At 40.2% G+C, this 20,328-nt stretch overlaps 1 protein-coding gene across 3 annotated transcripts in view; it reads left to right on the forward strand.

Moving 5' to 3' along the window:
• LOC103389898 (synaptic vesicle glycoprotein 2C-like) overlaps positions 1–20,328 on the forward strand; it is a 35,333-nt gene that overhangs the window by 13,837 nt on the left and 1,168 nt on the right. For all 3 annotated transcript variants that reach the window (XM_017038912.2, XM_025062532.1, XM_017038913.2), the window contains 10 exons: positions 6,399–6,579; positions 10,025–10,176; positions 14,208–14,341; positions 15,259–15,348; positions 15,439–15,549; positions 15,644–15,732; positions 16,540–16,704; positions 17,385–17,518; positions 19,570–19,773; positions 19,923–20,082. In XM_017038912.2, the coding sequence (XP_016894401.1) occupies positions 6,399–6,579; positions 10,025–10,176; positions 14,208–14,341; positions 15,259–15,348; positions 15,439–15,549; positions 15,644–15,732; positions 16,540–16,704; positions 17,385–17,518; positions 19,570–19,773; positions 19,923–20,082 (1,420 nt within the window). The remainder of the gene's footprint in view (positions 1–6,398; positions 6,580–10,024; positions 10,177–14,207; positions 14,342–15,258; positions 15,349–15,438; positions 15,550–15,643; positions 15,733–16,539; positions 16,705–17,384; positions 17,519–19,569; positions 19,774–19,922; positions 20,083–20,328) is intronic.

Here is a 20,328-nt window from a genome sequence, read left to right on the forward strand (position 1 = left end):
GAGTGGAAATGTCTGCAAAACTGAATAAATGAAATCATTATGGTTTAACTTAAGTTCGCAGTACAGTTCAGGGTATAAGAGTGAAGTATAGCGTAGTACTATAGAAATATACTGTAAATATCAACTTGCTGTTTGTTAACATTTCTCATCTATCCTGTACATTATACTGTCTGGTCTTATTAGTGGAGACGATAAATGAATTGACTGGTGCAGATAATAATAATAACACACAAAAAACAAAGACATTTCCAGAGGAACACAACACAGTATTAACTTCATTTACATTATATATACAACAACTATTAGGAAATGAGATATTCTACAGACAGACATGAAGTGAAACCAAGGTTCAGGTTCTAGTCTGGCTGTCTACACACAGTAAAACTGTTTTTGTTTTTGTTTTTTGTTTTTTTAACCAGTGTTTCTCTGGCACTAACACCTCCTCCGTGCAGCTCTGTTGAGAATTACTATCAAAGCCAAGTCCATTATCACAGGACCACGGCCAGATAAACTAAGGCTGTAAAGGAATATTAAAGCAGGCGTCCTGACTGTACTGTAGTACCAGAGTGTGTGAAGTACCAGAGTGGTGGATGAGGTTTGAGGGGCTGACTCATGCTGCGTGTTACAGCTGCAGCTGAAACAGAAATAGATATCGATCTGGTAAAACAAAAAACAAAAAAAAAAACTTTTTTTTTAGTTTGTCATAGTTTGTAGTATGTCCTGTATTAAGATTAGAGGTTGACTCATAGTCTTTATTTAAAAACCAAAAATCTACAAATAATTAATAATGGAGTTGATGGAAAATGTCCAGCCAATACTGATTTCTGGGTTTTAAAGCTGCAGGTGAGTCATGGTTTATAAGACAATTTGATATAATTTTTATTAAAATACTCCTAATTGTTTTTGATAAATTTAAATCTATGAAATCAACACGGTGTATTTAGTTTACTCCATCGTCAGAGCAAGTGTTGATGTTGTCATTAGTCGTCAGGCGATGAGTTGTTACACCCTGAGCCTTCAGGTTAAGTGACAACATCAACATACAGACCTGTGTGTGGTTCTTGGTGTTCTGTTGTTTAAAATAACAAGTTCAGTTTATGAGGTAACACATGTCCATATCAGTTCTTATGAATAAAAAAAATCGTATCGTGGGTTGAGTGTTTCGTTTCCCTAAGACACACACACACACACACAGAGGGTATATGTGTATATATATTTATATATATACATATATACCCTCCTGCCTTTGCCTGTCCTCCCTGTTCCCTTGGCTGACGTAACCCCCCCCCCGTCTCTCTGTCTCTCTGTCTCTGTGTTTGTGTCTCACAGTCATGCAGGAGATCTAAAGATATGGGCTGGAGTTAATCTCTGCAGTATTGTGCTTCTCTGCAGTTTAGCCATGGTAGACTGGCTCACGTACCTCCCTACAGCAGAAAAGGGAGAGTGCTTGCTTTTATGTACACTTTGCCTCCACTGCCCTCCCCACCTCACCCCCTCTCCCCCATCCACCACATGGCCCTAATATACAATGAAATATACAAAGAGACTCTGGTTAACTCCATACGTGTTCTCGGGTTCATCTGGTGCCGGTTCAACACCCACGTCAGGGACTTTGGTGCATCCTAATGGTTTTTTTTTTCCCTCTCCCCTCAGTGCTTGGTGGTTTCATTGCTTCATTTGTGTGATCACACACAGCATCAATAGCAACAGTAAATCAACCCGGTGCACTGATGACTGGGCTCTGCTGCAGCCTGAGGCCAGTTAATTAAAACGCCAGCGACGACGGCGTTTGTAGCTATCTGTGCACTTTCTTTTCTTCTTGCGCTCCTGTTTTCAACAAAGCGCCGGCACATGAGCCGTTTACCTCATCATCAGACTGGAGAAGGGGCCACTGTTTGATGTGTGCTGTGTTTGCTGAGTGGGCAAACAGAACACAAACGATCATCTGTTTAGGAAAATAAGGAGTCATAAAAAAAAAACTAGTGTAGAGAACACACTGGGAAAACTTAGGCGATACAGAGTAATATATAGGGATTATACACATATCTAAATCATCATTACAAATAATTATGTTTTATTCTAATTCATAGACTGTATTAGACCAGTGGTTCTTAAACTTTTTATACTCTGTACTACCTGAGAAAACATTGATCTCTCTCTGAGTACCACCATGATGACCAACATTAGAATACAGCAGCAGTGACCTTCCCTGTTAGCTTCCACCACAGGAGAGATGTTTATAAATGATTAGAAAGATGTTTATGTTTAAATGTTGTATTATTTGTGCATGGTATGTTTCAGATTTATTCAACTGAAAATGCAAATGTGAAAATACTAATTTTCCCCACGTACCACTAGAGGACAGTCCCGTACCACCGGTGGTACGTACACCACCGTTTGAGAACCGCTGTATTTTTATTTTCTAACATAGATTGTTAAAGTAGGTTTCTTTAAGGCACCAAGCCTTGACATTAACATTAACATTTGGTGTTAACAATAAGACAGCTTTTGAAATGATAACACCTGTCCTGGAACTTTTTGACTAACACTGACCACAACTAAATTAGAGAAGTCTTTTTCTTTCTTTTTCTTTCCATTTCTTTTCAAAAACACACTTGGAGACACTGAAATAAGCATCTTCAATAGTAGAAAAAAAATCCAATTCTAAAATCCATTTGCCTTCACAGACAGTAGAACACTGTGGTCTGGACGCGTTGTTCGCTGCAGCTTCTGCTCCAATAGTTGTTGACCAAACCACATCACGGCTGAAAACAACACCTGAGGTGAAAATAAAACCAGAGCCAACGGCCGGTGGTTTGGATGGAAATCTTTTTCCCTCATTTTTATTCCGTCTGAAGCCAAACTCCACGTGATCACGGGTGTGTTTGTCATGAAATACCAGAGAGTAATGCACCCCAGAGGATGAGTACTACTGCTAAGCAAGTACGGTACCCTGTGATCAATCTTAGCAGGTAGCTAATGCATACCAAACACAAATGTAGGGCTGGTGTTAGCGCTGCCGTTCTGCTGCGTTCACTGCACAAACTGCAGACAGGTTGTTCCAAATGCTAACAATTTCAGGACAGATTTGCACCATCATCTTGTAGTTTCACGCTAATGCTACTGCAGAATCATAAAGTACAACAACAGGCCTCATATCAATCCACCTTTAACAAAGCATCTGCTGAAACAACGGGTCAAAAGTAGCTGTTTAGCCATTAGCGTTGCCAACATTTATGACCCCTGTGCCGCATTGCTTTTAGCGTTAGGCTTTGCTAGCGCCCAATAAAAGAGCAGGTGTAGGACATCACATCATGACCTGAGTTTGAACCCTGCACAAAGACCTGACCCCGGTCTCATAAAGATTCATACTGTGCCATCATCACCCCCACCTTCCCCCTCCCCCTTTATTACAGATACAAACCCCGGTGCGAGTGGAGCCATAAAACAAATGAGCCGATTTTTCCAGATAGCATCTCGTCCAGAGCAGGCGTCCACACCCTTGTTGCTTGTGTGTTGCTACACTGATCAAAAGGTGTCACCGGTTTGTGCACAATGCAGCAGTTTTGATATTCACGTTGATATTTTCCGAGCAGCGGCCTAGCCTGTCGGGTTTTCTCTGCAGTGGCAGTGGTTGTCACCTGTAATGAATCACTAGCCCACAGTATTATGTCTGTGTAGCTCGATAAGAGCTGCTTCTTTGGTGTATCTGTCCCATCACCTCACAGTAAAAGAGGAAAAAAAACACCTTTTTTATTACGTATATAGCTCTGCTGGAGTTTCTTTGCAAGAATTGAAGCCGGCCTTCATCTTAAATCAGAATTTTTATGAGCACATACGAAGAACGGTGCATCATTCATCACACTTTCCTACCGTGGCTACATTCACAAATTCCCTTCATGCCGTGTGTTTCTTGGGGGAGAAAGATAAACGACCCTTCCTCCCTGCAGACGAGCAGCAGTGAGAGACAGATGTCCAGACTTTAAGAGCTAGGCTCCGAGGTCAACTGCTTCTCTGTTGCTGCCCCCCGGAGGCGTACTCTGAAACATCAGTCAAATTTTACTGACATTAGCTCGACCAGTCACTTGACCAGTATCTTAAGTGTTGGTCAAAAAGTTCTAGGATAATTTAAAAAAAAATGGAAAAAATACAATACTTTTATTTACTATAGAAGTACCTTTGGTGTAAATTACTAGCATTAGTTTCAACATTATTCTTCCTTTAATTATTCAAGCTGCTGCATGAGGAAAAAGTGCAGATCCAGTAACTCGATACTACTGCGTTGGGTGGTGAGTTAGCGTGGTGTTAGTTCAGTTCTACCTCATGAGCTGATCATTTAAGTTGGTCAACAATTTGGAGATACAGTATCTCAACATCAGTAATGAACGGCGTAACATCTCTGGAAACCTCAGCTAACTGCACTTACCAGACTTATTATTATTTACCATTGTTTTTATTCTATCCATAATCATATGGATATATCTTCTAATACAGTGTTTCCCAAACTGTTTTTCTTGGGACCCATATTTTAAAAGTCACAAACTTTCACGATCCAAGTCACTAGATATTATTCATAAACTCCAGGGAAACATGATGCGATACGACCTAAAATAAATCTCTTGCGACCCACCTTGTTTTGCACGGTTAGGTTTTTTGCAATGTGTTTATTGCACAACGGTATTGGTACTCGATATCAGAGAGTACACAAGTAAAAGTACTTCAGCTGGTTTGGAATGCAAGAATATATTGATATGCTTAAATATTGTGATATTCCGTTTCCTAACACGTATTGATATGCTGAAATATTGTGATATTCCATTTCCTAACACTATAAGCAGGTAACGGTATTGTATTTATGCTATGTTGACAGTTTTCGTACAATCTTTGTTTAAAAACACTCAATATTTCCTCGTGCCTACAGTATCACAGTACATCCCAATGTAACTTATCGTCGCCTATGTAGCCTGATATCGTATCGCAGATTCTTACCAATACACACCCCTAATACTGATAATGGGACAACCCGGTACCATCAGTGTGCTGTGCATACAACTGAAAGTAATTGCAGATTAAACTAAATGCAGTCTAATATTTCATTATTTATCTTTCCTTTTTGTAGAATTCTGCCAGCTGAACTACATTTGCAGATCCATCTACTCAGACAAAAAAGTATTTCACAATTTTCACTTTAATTTCTAAATGGTTCAGTTCAAGAGAGCAGTCTCCACTTCAATTTACAATGGTAAGATTTACAATCCAAGGCCAAGTCGAAAAGTTTCAAGACTATTGAAAAAACTTTTTGAGAACCTTTCTCTACAAATCATCCATTTAACCATTACATTAGAATTGAATATAGTTTTTTCTTCTTTGTACAGTGTGTACTGACCATTTACCATTACTCTTGTACAAACAAAGAACAAGAACAAAGATTCAACAGCAGCGGCAGTAAATGACCCCTCTGACAGTGGTATCATGAAATAACAGCACCAAAATGTTTGTTATCAGCTATCGATCCAGTCTGCCTCAGACATATTGACTTACGTCATTAGAGGAAGGAAATGGAAAACCCCGATCGCTCACAGCAATCAAAACACAGTTGACTTGATTTACAGTGTTGTTGTCTTATAGTCCGACCTCATCTGTGAACTACTCGCAGTCAATCCCAACCTAGCTATTTATAGAGACGTTCACTTTCTGTCACTCCTCAGTGGTCTGTCAACAGCTTGGACACAACACAGCCGATCTCAGTGTGAGCTCTGGGACGCTGTTGGAAAGAGGCACTTAAGGTTTCAGCTGATGTTTCAGCCAGGAACAGGGTCAGTGATGCACCTGTTATCTGCAGGGTCAGAGCATGCTAACACAACAGCAAAACAGCTTATGCATAATATGGTGTGATAATGTTTGACATCGACCACAGCTGTGATACGCCGGCTCCTCTGTGGTTTATTTCAGCTGCGTGAAAACAAAGTTAAAGCCAGCTGTGAACACAGACAACATGAAAACAAGTTTATCCTGAACTCGACTCTGTTCACAGGATGTTTTTGTGTGTGTTTGTAATTATTTTAAAGCAGGGCTGTCAAACTCATTTAGACTAACTGTCAATAACGATAAATCCATGTTTTTCCCCTTTGTTTTGTGTATTTTTATTTTATTTTCAGTGGAAATTGAACTGCCTTGTGGGCCGGTTTTGGCCCCCGGGCTGTATGTTTGACACCCCTGTTTTATAGTATCAATTATCTCTCAAGTAGCCAGGCATACAAAAAGATAAAATTGAAGTGTTGTGGTGCCGTTTGTTGAGCTGTGAGGATAAATTCTCCACAGTGATTTATGACAAAAACAACAGCTTCCAGCGTGTGATGGTCTCTTACTTCTCTGTCTGTCGTTAACTCCCTCTACAGGTAGTATTGTCTACCTGGGGATGATGTTCGGAGCCTTCTTCTGGGGCGGCCTATCAGACAAGGTGGGCCGTAAACAGTGCCTGCTGATCTCCATGTCGGTTAACGGCTTCTTCGCCTTCCTTTCGTCCTTCGTTCAAGGCTACAGCACGTTCCTCTTCTGCCGCATGGTCTCCGGCTTCGGGTGAGTGGATCCAATACGCCATTACTTTTTTTATTCGCTTGTCTTTACTGCAGTAGTTTTTTTTTAATTTAACTCTACGCCAACCCTCTCCCCAAAGGCTTTCCTTGTGAAACCAGAATTTTCTCACCAAACCTCCCTTTGAATTCCTCTTTTCTGCTGCATTCACTCAGATGGAGAGCAGGAAGCTTTTGTCAAAATGAGTGTAGCAAATAGGAAGCTTTTGTCAAAATGAGTGTAGCACAGTAAATGAACAGCTGACCACATCAGCAATACAGTTCCCCTTGAAGGGCCGGTTGTAAATAGAAGACTGTATAGATCAGGGGTCCCCTAACCCCGGTCCGTGGACCAGTACCAGTCCATAGGTCACTTGGAACCGGGCTGCAGGACACAAAACGGCATTTGGTCCCCTGGGCCTTGAGTTTGACACGTATGGTGTAGGTACAACCGAATATCATTTGGAACACTGGCATAAACAGCACCACCAACACCTTGGGCCTACTGTGTGGCATGAAACCAACACAGACGTTAAGATAAATATATGCTGTACAAATAAATAATAAATAAAAATAAATTAATAATCGAAATAAAAAATAAACCCCAGATTATTGGTCTCAATGTATGAAACACTACACTGACCAACTTACCTCCACAGACTCCTCAACTACAGGCAGCCGTCCAAGACAACAATAATAATGAGGCAGAGCTTGGGAATAATAATGAGCGCCCTCTGTCCTGACAGATGGAAAAAGAGACAAAGTATGACTTTGCAGTGAGACGAGCACAGACAGGCGTCATAAAAATGGCCGCTGCTGCTGACTGTTGTTACCCTCTGTTTGAAAGAAATAAAAATAAGCTCTACATTTTTAGTTATTCCCAACAAACCCTTTGGCAGTTAGCTAAAAGTGCTAACTCAGCTGTAGCGATGTAGCTGTTAGTTCAAGTGAGTTCTCCTATGAATTAGAACAGTGGTTCCTGACCTTTTTTGGCCTGTGACCCCATTTCCGTGGACATTTTTAGTAGCTGTGGTTTGTGCAGTCACACGATCACAGCCATCAATCAAATGTTGCAATTTATTTGAACTTGAATTATATTCATGAACAGGAAAGAATGCGGTCGTTTAAGATTGTGTGTGGTGTTTGTGATTAATAAATAAATGATTTGAAAAAGAATAAGAATTAGTTGAAGAAATATTTTTATCAGTCTTTTTTTTGCTCAATTACTAAGACATCTCAGACGACCCCTTTTGGGGTTGCGACCCCAAGGTTGAGAGACTTCAGTCATTATTTTTTAGATCTTTTTGTGTCAGTCAGAAGTTCCTGGTCTTCCATTGAATTTATAAACTATTTACATAATCACATAAATAATATAACATAATCATTTTGAGACTGTAAAAAGACTGTGGTCGTCATAAACTCAGGCTAACGTACGTAGTGTTACACCATCCTTCTTTAAGTGGGAGACTCCAAACTCCTGACGCTCAGACTGAGCTAGAAATACATAACACGCTGTAATCTACTGTATATTTAAATGGATTTCCTGTCTGTGTAAATGGTGTGTGTATAAATGTACACATATCACTGCGTACTGTTTCCAGTTCACTCACCTCACTCGTCTTATTTTGGCACTAACGTCTCTGGACTCACCAGCTTTGAGCTCATTAGTTTTTTAATTACAGTTGCGTTGTTTTTAAATTTTTAATCAGCAGATTCAGCGTTTATGTCATCACTTAATCCTCCATCTGTATCCACATGCAGGCTGATGTGTGGAGGTAGGAGATTTAACAGGCTGAACAAACACTGTCTGGAGCGGCTGTGGTTGTTTTTGCCGGAGTCTCAATCTGAGAGAAATGCGATTCAGCATTAAGTGCTGCTGCCGGACGGACTCGGGTGGTGTTGGTTCCAATGTTCCATTAACATTGTCTGCACCTCATTAGCTCAGCCACCATGAGCTGTCTCTACAGAGTCCTGCTGCAGAGGCATTCCTAATGGGAAGATCAAGGAATGAGTTTTAGTTAAGGGCTTCATATCATAAATCAATAACACCTATGCACACACGCAAATACACACACATACACACACACACACACTGGAGTTTGTGTTTTGTGAGAACTTCACATAAACATGAATCATTCCCTGACCTCGTTCTCTGAGATTAAATTACAAGTATATATGTCTAATCTTCTAAATCCTTATCCCAACTTTTTTTTTTACCGCTCTTTGCTCTATGCTTTAAAAAAAGGTACAAATGGATGATCTCTAAATAATAAATCTGATCTAAGCAGTATGGACCTCCAGTGTTGACACATCACAATAATCCCAGCATCACTCCTCTGTTTGCTGCTGATTTTCCGGCTGAGGTGACGTGAGGTTTGATCCATCTTTGGATAATGAGTGGACTTTTCCACTTTTTAACCCCAAACTGATACTTTTGGGGGGGGGGGCTACTTTTGAAATGATCAGGGTAAAATGATACACCTTATAATGTAGTATTAAATCTATATTTACTTATATAACCTAAATATACTTTCAATATACATGGTATATTATTGTACTTTTATTTGATTAGATGCATCTAACTGTATGGCATAAATAATCAAAACTTACAGTATATGGTTACTATGGTTACTAATTTAGTCCTAAGAAATTTAATGTAAAATAGACATCTATACTTTGAAGGTTTAATTTTTATTTCAGTAGCTCACGGTCCAGCAGCACTCCCTTATTACTACTGCTACTACTGTTGGATTGATCTACCCATTGGGCAGCCCTGGTGTACGGTCTATGAGTGAGTCCAAACACTAAGACTCCTGCCGCGTTATTGTCCATAAAATCCCACTGTGTTCTCAGTTTCACCACAGTCCACAGCAGTTGTATTCTTTTCTTAACACACTGCTGACTTCACTCATTTCAAACACAGACTTTTTTTTTTTTTGTCTTTTTTACTCGGCGTCAGCAGAGCGGTGACGTTGACAGCTCACTGAGAGTCTGGTTATAATTGAAATGACTTACACCGAATAAGAATGTCATTGCAATTTCCACAATTTCTCCTGGTGCAAAATGTATCCCTGCAGCAGCGTTTCAAAGAATGTCGTATATTTGGACACAGTTTATATGAAACCAACTGCTGTTTATACAGTCCTCTATAAGAAATGACAGTTTTTCATGTAAGAAATAAAGACGTATACATATGAACTGGTGTTTTTGTTGATCTAAGGATAAAAAATACTGCGATGTAGGTCTGACCAGACAGAGCTTGAACATTGTGTAAGGTAGTTTTTTTATATGTTTAAAAAAAGAAATTGAATTGCAAATTTAAATTATTATTGACGTCTAGTCTCGGCCAGATGTGGACCCTGGGTCAGGAGTTTGAAACCCCCTTTAATACACACTCTTTATACTACAACATTTTTCCTAAAACAATTTCTAAAACAATTCTCTTTTCCCAGGATCGGTGGAGCAGTTCCAATAGTCTTCTCATATTTTGCGGAGGTCTTGGCTCGGGAGAAGAGGGGAGAGCATCTGAGCTGGCTCTGCATGTTCTGGATGATCGGAGGAATTTATGCCTCAGCCATGGCCTGGGCCATCATCCCACATTATGGTAAGTGACAACTCTGTCCAGTGAAGTAGATTGTTACAGTGCCAGACTGAGAAAAGAGCCCTTACACTGAGGACGGCTTGTACGGAATAATAAAATGGAAGCAACAGAGGAAGAATGATAGCAGCCACGGCGAAGTGGAGTTCCACCGCCGCCGTTTAGAAGACCAGGCTGGTGAAGGTTTTAAAGGGTGAAAGTCAGAGATGACGGTGGACATCAAGCACGTCCCTTCAACCCCATCTGAACATCTCTTCAGAGAAAATTATTTTTATAAATATATATATATATATATATATATATAGTATATATATGGTGGAACCTTGAGATACGAGCATAATCCGCTCCAGGACCGAGCTCGTATCTCGAATCATTTTTTCCAATAAGAAATAACAGGAAAATCAATTTTCCAATAAGAAATAACAGGAAAAAAAAATCAATAATTTCATACTTTATTTTCATGGTCATCCTGCGTTTTTTATTATTTTCCATGTTCAAGGTTGAGTAATATCAAATGTTGATAAGTTAAAATCTGTGGGAAAAATACTTGCAGTACTGCATTAATTCTTTGTTCAGAGTTTTAAGTACACTACCATCAAACCACATTTTTCCACATTGACCGTGGGACTGTTGCTGGGGAGACGCCGCATTGGTCCCAAAGTGAAGAGAAAAGCACCGACTGGTATTTTAATTGTCTTTGTGAAATGAGAGGAATGGATTTAAAGGAATTTAATCAAAGTTCACTGGAGTTTTGAAGCAAAAGCTGTGAAATTAAACAAGGCATCAATTAAATGAAGAAAATACAGGAATCACATCCAGGAGAGAGCCACGTTAATTCATAACTTTGTTGTTTATCCTGTATCAAAGCTAAGATTTGATTATAAACCAGGCAAAGATTCTCAGAATAATTTTTTTTTTCTTTAGTTTTCCACTCAGGACTAAAGCTCAACTTTCTCTTCTTCTTTGCTTCTGTCATGAACTCCCATTGAGCAGGACAGCACAGTGTTAGCTGAAGTTTCATCACATGACGTGTCGCTACAGCCTATGAATATTTGAGCGGATCGGAATGTCGGGCTTCTTCTTCTTCTTCTTCTTCTGTGGGTTGTTCCCTCCAGGGGGCACCACAGCAGATCATCTGCTTCCAACTTTTCTTTTTTTTTATAACATCCACCAGGCTCCTCTGAGGTCTTCCTCCTCTTCCTCTCTGCTCTGTCAACTCCATCTCCAACATCCTTCGTCTCCATCAGTACATGCCCATCTGCATGTTTATCCTCACACTGACCTGTGTCTTCTTTGTGGGACAGCGTGACCTCAGTCAAATTTGACATGAAATAAGTAATTTCCTGTGTGCGTCTCAGCGGTGTTGCTGGGCGACGGGCAGAGGTATTAGAGCTGAAATCATTGTCCAACCACTGGTGATGCTCTGATAAAGCAAAAAAAAAAAAAAGTGTGATATATTAAAATCATGGTTCTACAACCTGAGTTAATAATCCAGTGAGGTTATGGCAGAGAGACGATGAGAAAGTAAAAATGGCCGACTCGTACAACAAGTCTGATCAACTGTAGTCAGAGCAGCTGAAGGATAAGAGACGGGGGTGTTGCAGGATAAGAAGAAAATAAACTAAATAAAATCAGTCTGGAGGAGAGGGGTGGAGGAAGAGGAGCAGCAGAGAAAGAGAACAGGGAGGTGGGGGAGAGGGTTTGATTTATGTGGCTTGTGTCAGGGATAATGGAAAGGTGAAGGGATACAGCAGAGAGCTGAAGGGAAGCTGCACAGGAGAGAAAACAAAGGAAACTCTGTCAACTACAAGGAACGGAGCAGAACACCGACTGAGTCGTGTCGATTTAGTTGCTCTCTGACGCCTCACTCTGGACAAGTTCCTGAAGAGTCAGACTGGTCGTTTGGTCATGATTGTCAACCTGTGCCGTTATTCTTTCAAATACAATATCTGACGCCATGAAGAAATCTCAAAGTACCAAAAAAACTCTTTGCTGCTGTAATTCTTACTGTTTTCTAATAACAGTCAGTTATTATTGGGGCAGTGGTGCCTTAGTGGTTAAGGAAGCAGACTTGGGTCTGGGAGGTTTCAGGTTTGAGTCCACCAGCTGCCAAGTTACCACTGAGGTCACCGTGCCCACACACTGCTCCCTGGGCACTTAAAGCTGCCCCCTGCTGGTGATGGGTTAAAAGCAGAGGTCACATTTGGTTGCGTGTGCAGTGGTGTCACAATGACAAGTAGTTCACTTTCATAAATTGAATGTTATAGTCTATTTGAATCATTCTGACAATTTCAGAGGTCAAAAGGTCACATAACAGAGACTTTATTTATTGTCATTGCACAGAAACACAAGACACAAATGTGTAAAATTGATAAAATAATTAGTTTCATCCATTTGTCCATTTTTGTAAAACTTGTTTCCAGCATCTTTTGTGATGTATCTTTGATTTGGAAAAACTTTTTTAGGAGTTTTCTTGTACTTGTGTAGTACAGCGTGTGTATTACATAGTAGCCCTAGTGTTTACAAGTCACATTCTGTATGTGTTGAACTCATGAACTCAGATATATACAGTACATATTCTGTGTATTTCCTTCATATAGTTGTCACATTACTGAGTGAAGGTTAAAAAGCTGTTTTCTCTCAGCGCCAACGCTACGGAGCAGAGAATCACGTTGGATTTTTTTTTTTTCAAACAAAAATAATTTCCATCTTCAGGCGTTTTGTGTGATTCATAAACTTTACTGCTGTGCGTGTGAGTGTGGCTGCGTCGGCAGAGGCTCATAATTGAGGTCAATTGATTAAATGCCACTTTTTTTAACACGTTTTGTCTCCAAGATGCAGTGGTGTGTGGATAATGGGTTCCGCCGCAGTGCTCTTCACATTGACTGGCGGACAAAGGCCAGATAACTGTGTGTGTGTGTGTGTGTGTGTGTGTTTCAGGTTTTTAAAATGATTTTTAAAAGCATTTATATGAGAAAAATGTTCGGAAAACTGGTGTGATCCATTTTTGCCCAATGTTTGAAAAACGAACCTCTGCATTGGCTGAGGACAGTGTCCTTGGGGATGGTAAAAAAATGTGTGTGTGTGTGTGTGTGTCACTGTTGCTCAGTGGTTACAGAAGATAAATCCTGCTGAGTATCTCTGTCAGTCCCTACCATCCAGACTAACACCCTCACTGTGTGTATATATATATATATATATATATATATATATATACTTATACAGTATGTGTTATATGATATATTATATTTATATTGCATTTTATCTTATAATATATAATAGTTATATGATATATTATATTTATATTGCATAATATGCATATATTGCATAATAATAGTTCAACTTTATATTTTATCATGTGGAATACTTACATATAATAGAATATTTTTTTGCCCATATGTCATGTTTCAGTATTTTAAAACTTCTCACATTCAATATTTTTAATTTTACCATGTGCAGTATTTTATTATTTAATGTGCAATATCTGCTTTTTTAAACTTCTTCAAGTGCAATTTCTTTTTACCAAAATGATCTGTATTGAAATATTTAAAAATGTTATGTGAACCCCATCCTCACACCTCCATTCTCCCTTTGAAATATTTTATTTCTTTTTGCTCCGTTATTTTAGCATTTCAAACATTGCTCAGTGAAATATAATAATAATATTTTTCTCATGTGAAACATTGTTCTTCATCTGCTCCTCTAACATTTGAATCTCTCACTTCTCTTATATGAAACTTTTTCCCTGTATTTCTGGTTCGTTGTTCTTTTATGTTCTGTTATTTTTCTGTGCTTTAATTATTTTCTCTCCCCCTCAGTGTGTCTGCCCTCTCTGTGGTCCCGGGGACATAATTAAGTTTTCTGGATCTAAAACAGAGTCTGAATTACACTGTACACCTACGTCTTTGGAGCTGTTCAGACAGAAATAATAGAAACCCAATAAGCTGCTGTGGCTTTTCAAAACAACTGAGCAAAAAAAAAAAAAACTGTACGTTTGAATAGAATTCCAGAAAAATGATTTCACTCCTTCGTTACAGGCTGGAGTTTCAGCATGGGCTCGGCCTACCAGTTCCACAGCTGGAGAGTGTTTGTGGTGGTGTGTGCGCTGCCCTGCGTCTCCGCCGTGGTTGCTCTGACGTTCATGCCTGAGAGTCCGCGCTTCTACCTGGAGGTGAGGCAGTGCAGGACGTACAGTGGAACACGTCTGTGAACTTGATGAAAATATCAATTTAGTGAATGCAGCAAAAACTGTTTTGAGTACGCTATTATGGTAACTATAAAAAAAAGGTTTTAGCTGAACATACTGTTTCACACAAAAAAATTATATCAGCCAGTCTGAGCTGTCTTTTATTAATGAATATATTATCAGAAATATTATTTCTATAGTCAAACATTTATTTAACTACATGTTGTAAATGTCTGATCAACCAACAATGTCACAGCCCCTCCTCTATGGCCTGTAGGGGGACAATCATTATTATTATTATTTATTAAATTGAGATTTGTGATTAAAATGTCAAACACTTTTCTCCAATTGCTCTTTTTGTTCCATTTAAACAGTTTTAGTTTTTTGCTGATTTAATGCAGGGGTGTCAAACTCAAATTTAAAGTGGGCCAAAATTAATATTTATGGAAAAATTGTCAACAATTGTACATGTTTTCCCTTCTCTCCAGATCTGTAGTGTAGATTTTTTTCATATGGAAATGAACATTAGTTTTGCGTAAACATTGAATCTGGAACAACCAAAGGTTAATATTATAAACACATGAGAAATTAAATTTGAAATAAAACACAGGCCAAAAAATAAAATGAATGTGCTATAACATTTTGTATGTGCACATACACCGCTAATACTACAAATCCTGCCAGTATATAGAGGCTATATACTGGTGGACCAACTATAGTACACATTTGATATGACCTCGTGGGCCAAATATTACGGGCCAGATTTGGCCCCCAGGCCAGAGTTTGACACGTGATTTAATGATCAGAATATGTAGAGACATTTTAAGACATTTTTTGTCTGTAATATTCACCAAGTCATGATATATTAATTAAGCTGGTGTTTGTTCTGGACTCTCTCTCAGAATGGGAAACACGACGAGGCCTGGATGGTGCTCAAACAAATCCACGACACCAACATGCGCGCCCGTGGGGAACCAGAGAGAGTTTTCACGGTGAGTGCGCACTAGTGTCAACAACACTTGGCAACTCTCCCTCTACTGCAGTGCCGTCAGCAGGTGACAAGTCGGTGTCTCCCCCTGCAGGTGAACAGGATTAAAGTCCCCAAGCAGTTGGATGAGCTGGTGGAGATGCAGAATGAGTCAGCCAACCCTGTGCTCAAGGTCCTCTACAAAATCAAGGCTGAGCTCACAGGAGTATGACGCACTTTTTTTTATTTTTGCCTTTGTCCAAATACGCACACAGAACACCAGACAGAAGGTGTAAAAAAAACAATTCCCTGTTCCACAGATCTGGTCGACTTTCATGAAATGCTTCAACTACCCAGTGAAGGAGAACACGATGAAACTGGCTGCTGTCTGGTTCACTCTGTCTTTTGGGTAAGAGAGGATTTCACAGCCACTCCTGTCTGATGTCACTGTCACTTCACTGAGGTTCTGACAGCAGCTGTGATTCACAGATGGTGAAGGAGAATGTGATTCCATGAGACTTTGTTTTTTTTTATTTCTTTGCTCATGAATCACAGCATTGATTCCCAAGGTGACACGACATTGTTCGTCTTTTCTTTGTTAAAAACAACTACTTTTAGGTTATATCTATTCTGTGGTTTTGCTCTTTGTCTCCCCTAGTGTTGATAAATATTGTTGGTAAAAGAAAACAAAGGAAATGCATAATAAATACATATTTAAATTAGTCCAACAACATGTTCACTAAGTGTACAGTTATATTTAATTCTGATTTTTTTTAAGGTTTAAATAAACCTATAACTGCCCTTTTACTTCCTAAACAGATCAGTGTTGTTAATTCAAGGATCACTTCCTGTTCCCAGAACTCTATATAGATCTAAGATATTAGTGCACACAACGGCTTATCTGGTCCACAGCAGGTGTGGAGGTGTTCCTGAACTGACGTAACATTAAAATTGAAGCCATTCTCAAAGCAGGTTAACAGGACAAAAGTGGATTGGCTTCTTGGAGAACATGTCCACACTGGCCCCGTGCCACGTAAACTAGTTTAGGAATGGGTCCAAACATGTTCACTCAAACATGTCCTTTGGAAGAATCTGTTCAGATATTCTGTATTAATTCGGCCTCAACCATTCCACATCTGAGCCCTTTTCATAGAACTATCCGTACGTTGTTATTTCACATTTTAATCGAGAATCCCGTCGCCATGCTTGTGTCCAGGTACTATGGGCTGTCTGTGTGGTTTCCTGATGTCATCAAACACCTTCAGGCCGATGAGTACGCGTCCAGGGTGAAGATTCACAACAACGAGCACATCGAGGACTTTACCTTCAACTTCACGCTGGAAAACCAGATCCACAAAAACTCTGTCTTCCTAAACGACAGGTAAATCAAAGTTTTTTGGTTTTGTATCGAAAGTCACGATCTTGTCCCGTTCAGGGACGTCCTTTCTGTGGTCATGTTCACAGACGCGGCACTGGTGCTAATATTAAATCCTGCCTCCTTTATCGCCCTCACCAGCAGGAAATTAAAGACCTGATCTCTCTCTGGTTGCTGTTCAGTCCCGTCCTGTCTTTCCTCCACTAAACACACATATACACACACATATATATTTATATATTTACACAGAATATAGACACAGTTTTTCTTCCTCCTCTTGGTTGTTGTTAAATAAGAGAGAAGATGCACTGATGTGTTGTTTCTGTTCATTTTTGTCCTCACTGGAGACCAGAGTAAACCTTTATTAACAGATTAAATCACGGCCGAGCCTTCATATTGGACACACTGAAGTAGGAATATATAGAGAAATACTGCAAGAAATACTTGGTACAAGCACTTTTGTACCTGCTGCAACCCACTGATACAAACAAAAGATTTGGCCTCAGGAACTTTGGGGCCAAACCTCTGCACGTTAGTGTATACACATAATTCAGTATATGTTTGTACTTTGACGGCACCAAAACTGTAGTTTCCTAAGATGATGTTGTGTGCTGCTTTGCTGTCATTAAATTATTTTAATCTCTCGTCTCTCAGTTACGTCTTCGTCTGCCTCCATCTCCCCCCAGGTTTATCGGCATGAAGTTCAAGGCAGTCACGTTCGTCAACACCTCCTTCATAAACTGTTATTTTGAAGACGTTTCCTCTGTGGGATCCTTCTTTAGGAACTGCATTTTTGTAGATTCGTTTTTTTACAACACAGGTAAGTGTGTGTTTCTTAGATTCTCTACGTTCCTCCCACTACTGCACGCTGGTCCCATATCTGAGGTGTTTCCAGGTGTACCTGGATCACTGATCAGCATTCTTTTTTTTATTTTTTATTTTTTAGGATATTTCAATTTAGATCTAATGTCCAAGCTCCTGAATGATTGGTGTTAATGTCATTGTCTTGTGTCACTAAATCACCTATTAAACTTTTCTGCCTCTACACACGCACACACACACAGAGAGAGAGAGAGAGAGAGAGAGAGAGAGAGAATGCCTCTTTGAACTTAGGATTCTGTATCATTTCATTTATCATGCACTGCTAGGTCCTATTCTAGACAGTGGAGGGACTGGAGCCAATCAGCTGTGGCTTCACATACAGAGGGTGTGTTTCCACAGGTTGAGATACGACTACGGAGTTTTCCAGTATTTTCTTGTCCATGACGTGCAATGACACATTTATTAAAAAACATTTCATTGCTGAGAAAGGGACATGTCGATGTAAAGTGAACTACACTTCTAGTCACACAGGTGGATAGTGTGTTACTAGGTTATAAAGAGTGTTGCATTCATGGCCTGCTCTACTTTAGACGTGCTGGATTAATTGGGACTTGTATTTTTTTCTGTTGTTTCTCAAAAAAAAAAAAAATCACAGAATTGTCCTCTTGTGGAGGTTGTGTCTGTGTTCTAATGCTGTGTGGCTCATGTCTGTGTGCACTCATTCAACTCACTCAGCACCTTATATGACAGAAATAAAGCCTGTGTGTGAAAATGGCAGCTGCAAAATCAGATTAATTTTGTTTTGAAATGTCACCTATAGGCTGCATCGAACTGTAGGCTATAAGTCAGTGTTCCTCTTCCAGAACAGAAGGACCCCCCCCCCCCACCCACCCCGGTCCGGTCCCTGGGGTGCTGTTCTGACCCACACTAGGTGCATTTCCAGCAGGGCAGTGTGTGAGAGCAGCTGTGTGTTAGACAGGAAACGCTGATGTGATTGTATCGTCTTTATAGCACCTTCGAGGCGTCCTAGGGTCCTAGGCCTCCTTAGCACAGTGGCGTGCATGCAGCCCACTGAAGACACAGCCATGGCCTCATTCTACCGCTGTACAACTGCCTGATATATAAAATTGTATAATTAGATTAGAAGCGGATGTGGATTACAGAGCATGTTTACTTCCCAGAGGCAGCCTTTTAGCTCACTTCCTAAAAATGAAGCCCAGTCTAATATACTGATTTGCAGACACGGAAGGTGAGAAGGAAAATGTACGACCAGCATTTTAGACGATCTGAGGGAACTGAAGCTGAGTCAGACCATGTGGGAGCGCTGGCTGGAAAACAGTTACCTCTGGCACTGAGGAAAGAGCTGAACACAGGAACAGTGAGGGGCAGGTTAGGTTTCTGTTAATGCCCCGTGGGAAATGAAGTCACTTTGCCCCCAGTAACGTGTCTCTAGAGAGCGGAGATAAAACGAAAAGAAGAGGCACACAGAGCAGTGTGTTCTGTGAGCAGAAGGCTTTTGTTTCTCCCTGCTGCAGATGTTTATGAATAGAATGGTTCTGTGGTAACAAAGCACTCATGGGAAACTGTCCATCCATCCATCCATCCATCCATCCATCCATCCATCCATCCATCTACTCATCTACCCTATCCACCTATTAATCCATTTTTGCATTCATCCATCTATGAATCCATCTATCTACCCCTTCATTGATCTAGTAATCTGTTTGTCTACCCTATCCATCCATCCATGCACCCATCTATCATCCATCCATCCATCTATCATCCATCCATCCATCTATCCATCTTTCTCTCCTAATCTATCCTTTCATCTTCCCACTTGCCTATATTAAATATCAATCACTGTATATTTTGTTGTTGTTTCAAGATTACCTCGACAATCACACAAAACTGACTGACTAACTGAGGAGGTAGTTTCACAACCCAAAATAATGTTTCTACACCATTCCTACCTCTTGGTGTCAAAGGTGTGTCAGACCAGGGTCATCGAGGGGTCACTCCTCTCTGCTCTCGTGTCTCTTACATCCGCAGATATTGACGATGCCAAACTGACAAACTCACGGGTGAACAACAGCTCCTTCCACCACAACAAGACAGGCTGTCAGATGACGTACGAAGACGATTACAGCGCCTACTGGGTTTACTTTGTCAACTTCCTGGGAACACTGGCCGTGCTGCCTGGAAACATTGTCTCTGCGCTTCTAATGGACAAGATAGGACGCCTCAGCATGTTAGGTCAGATGGAATATTCTCCTAGCAGTTTGGAGCCCTGCTTCTTTTTAAACACTTCAATGCCTTTTGGTTCGGCCTCTGTGCTGTGCCTGGAGTGACCTCTAGTGACGTGAATAAGGTATGTGAGATGTGTGATGTGTTTCCTCCTGCAGGAGGCTCCATGGTGCTGTCAGGCATCAGCTGCTTCTTCCTGTGGTTTGGCACCAGTGAGTCCATGATGATCTTCATGCTCTGTCTCTACAACGGCCTCAGTATTTCAGCCTGGAACTCCCTGGATGTGGTCACCACTGAGCTGTACCCCACAGATAGAAGGTGTTTCCCATTTATTTTAATTTTCTCATTTCACATTTGGATATTTAATGGTTTTCATATAGTGCACCTTAGTTACCTGGCAAATTCCACTAGTGATAGTAATAAAGCTATAAAGAATATACTGCCGAATATATAACCGATGTCCTCCACAATAGTAAACATGACATAAATATTTATGACTTCAAGAAAAACATAAAAAACACATTTTGAAGGTATTGTCCACAACAGGCTTGGGCAAACGTTTTG

This window comes from Cynoglossus semilaevis, chromosome 14 (assembly GCF_000523025.1).
Source record: "Cynoglossus semilaevis isolate Cse_v1.0 chromosome 14, Cse_v1.0, whole genome shotgun sequence".
In the NCBI taxonomy this organism is placed as follows: domain Eukaryota; kingdom Metazoa; phylum Chordata; class Actinopteri; order Pleuronectiformes; family Cynoglossidae; genus Cynoglossus; species Cynoglossus semilaevis.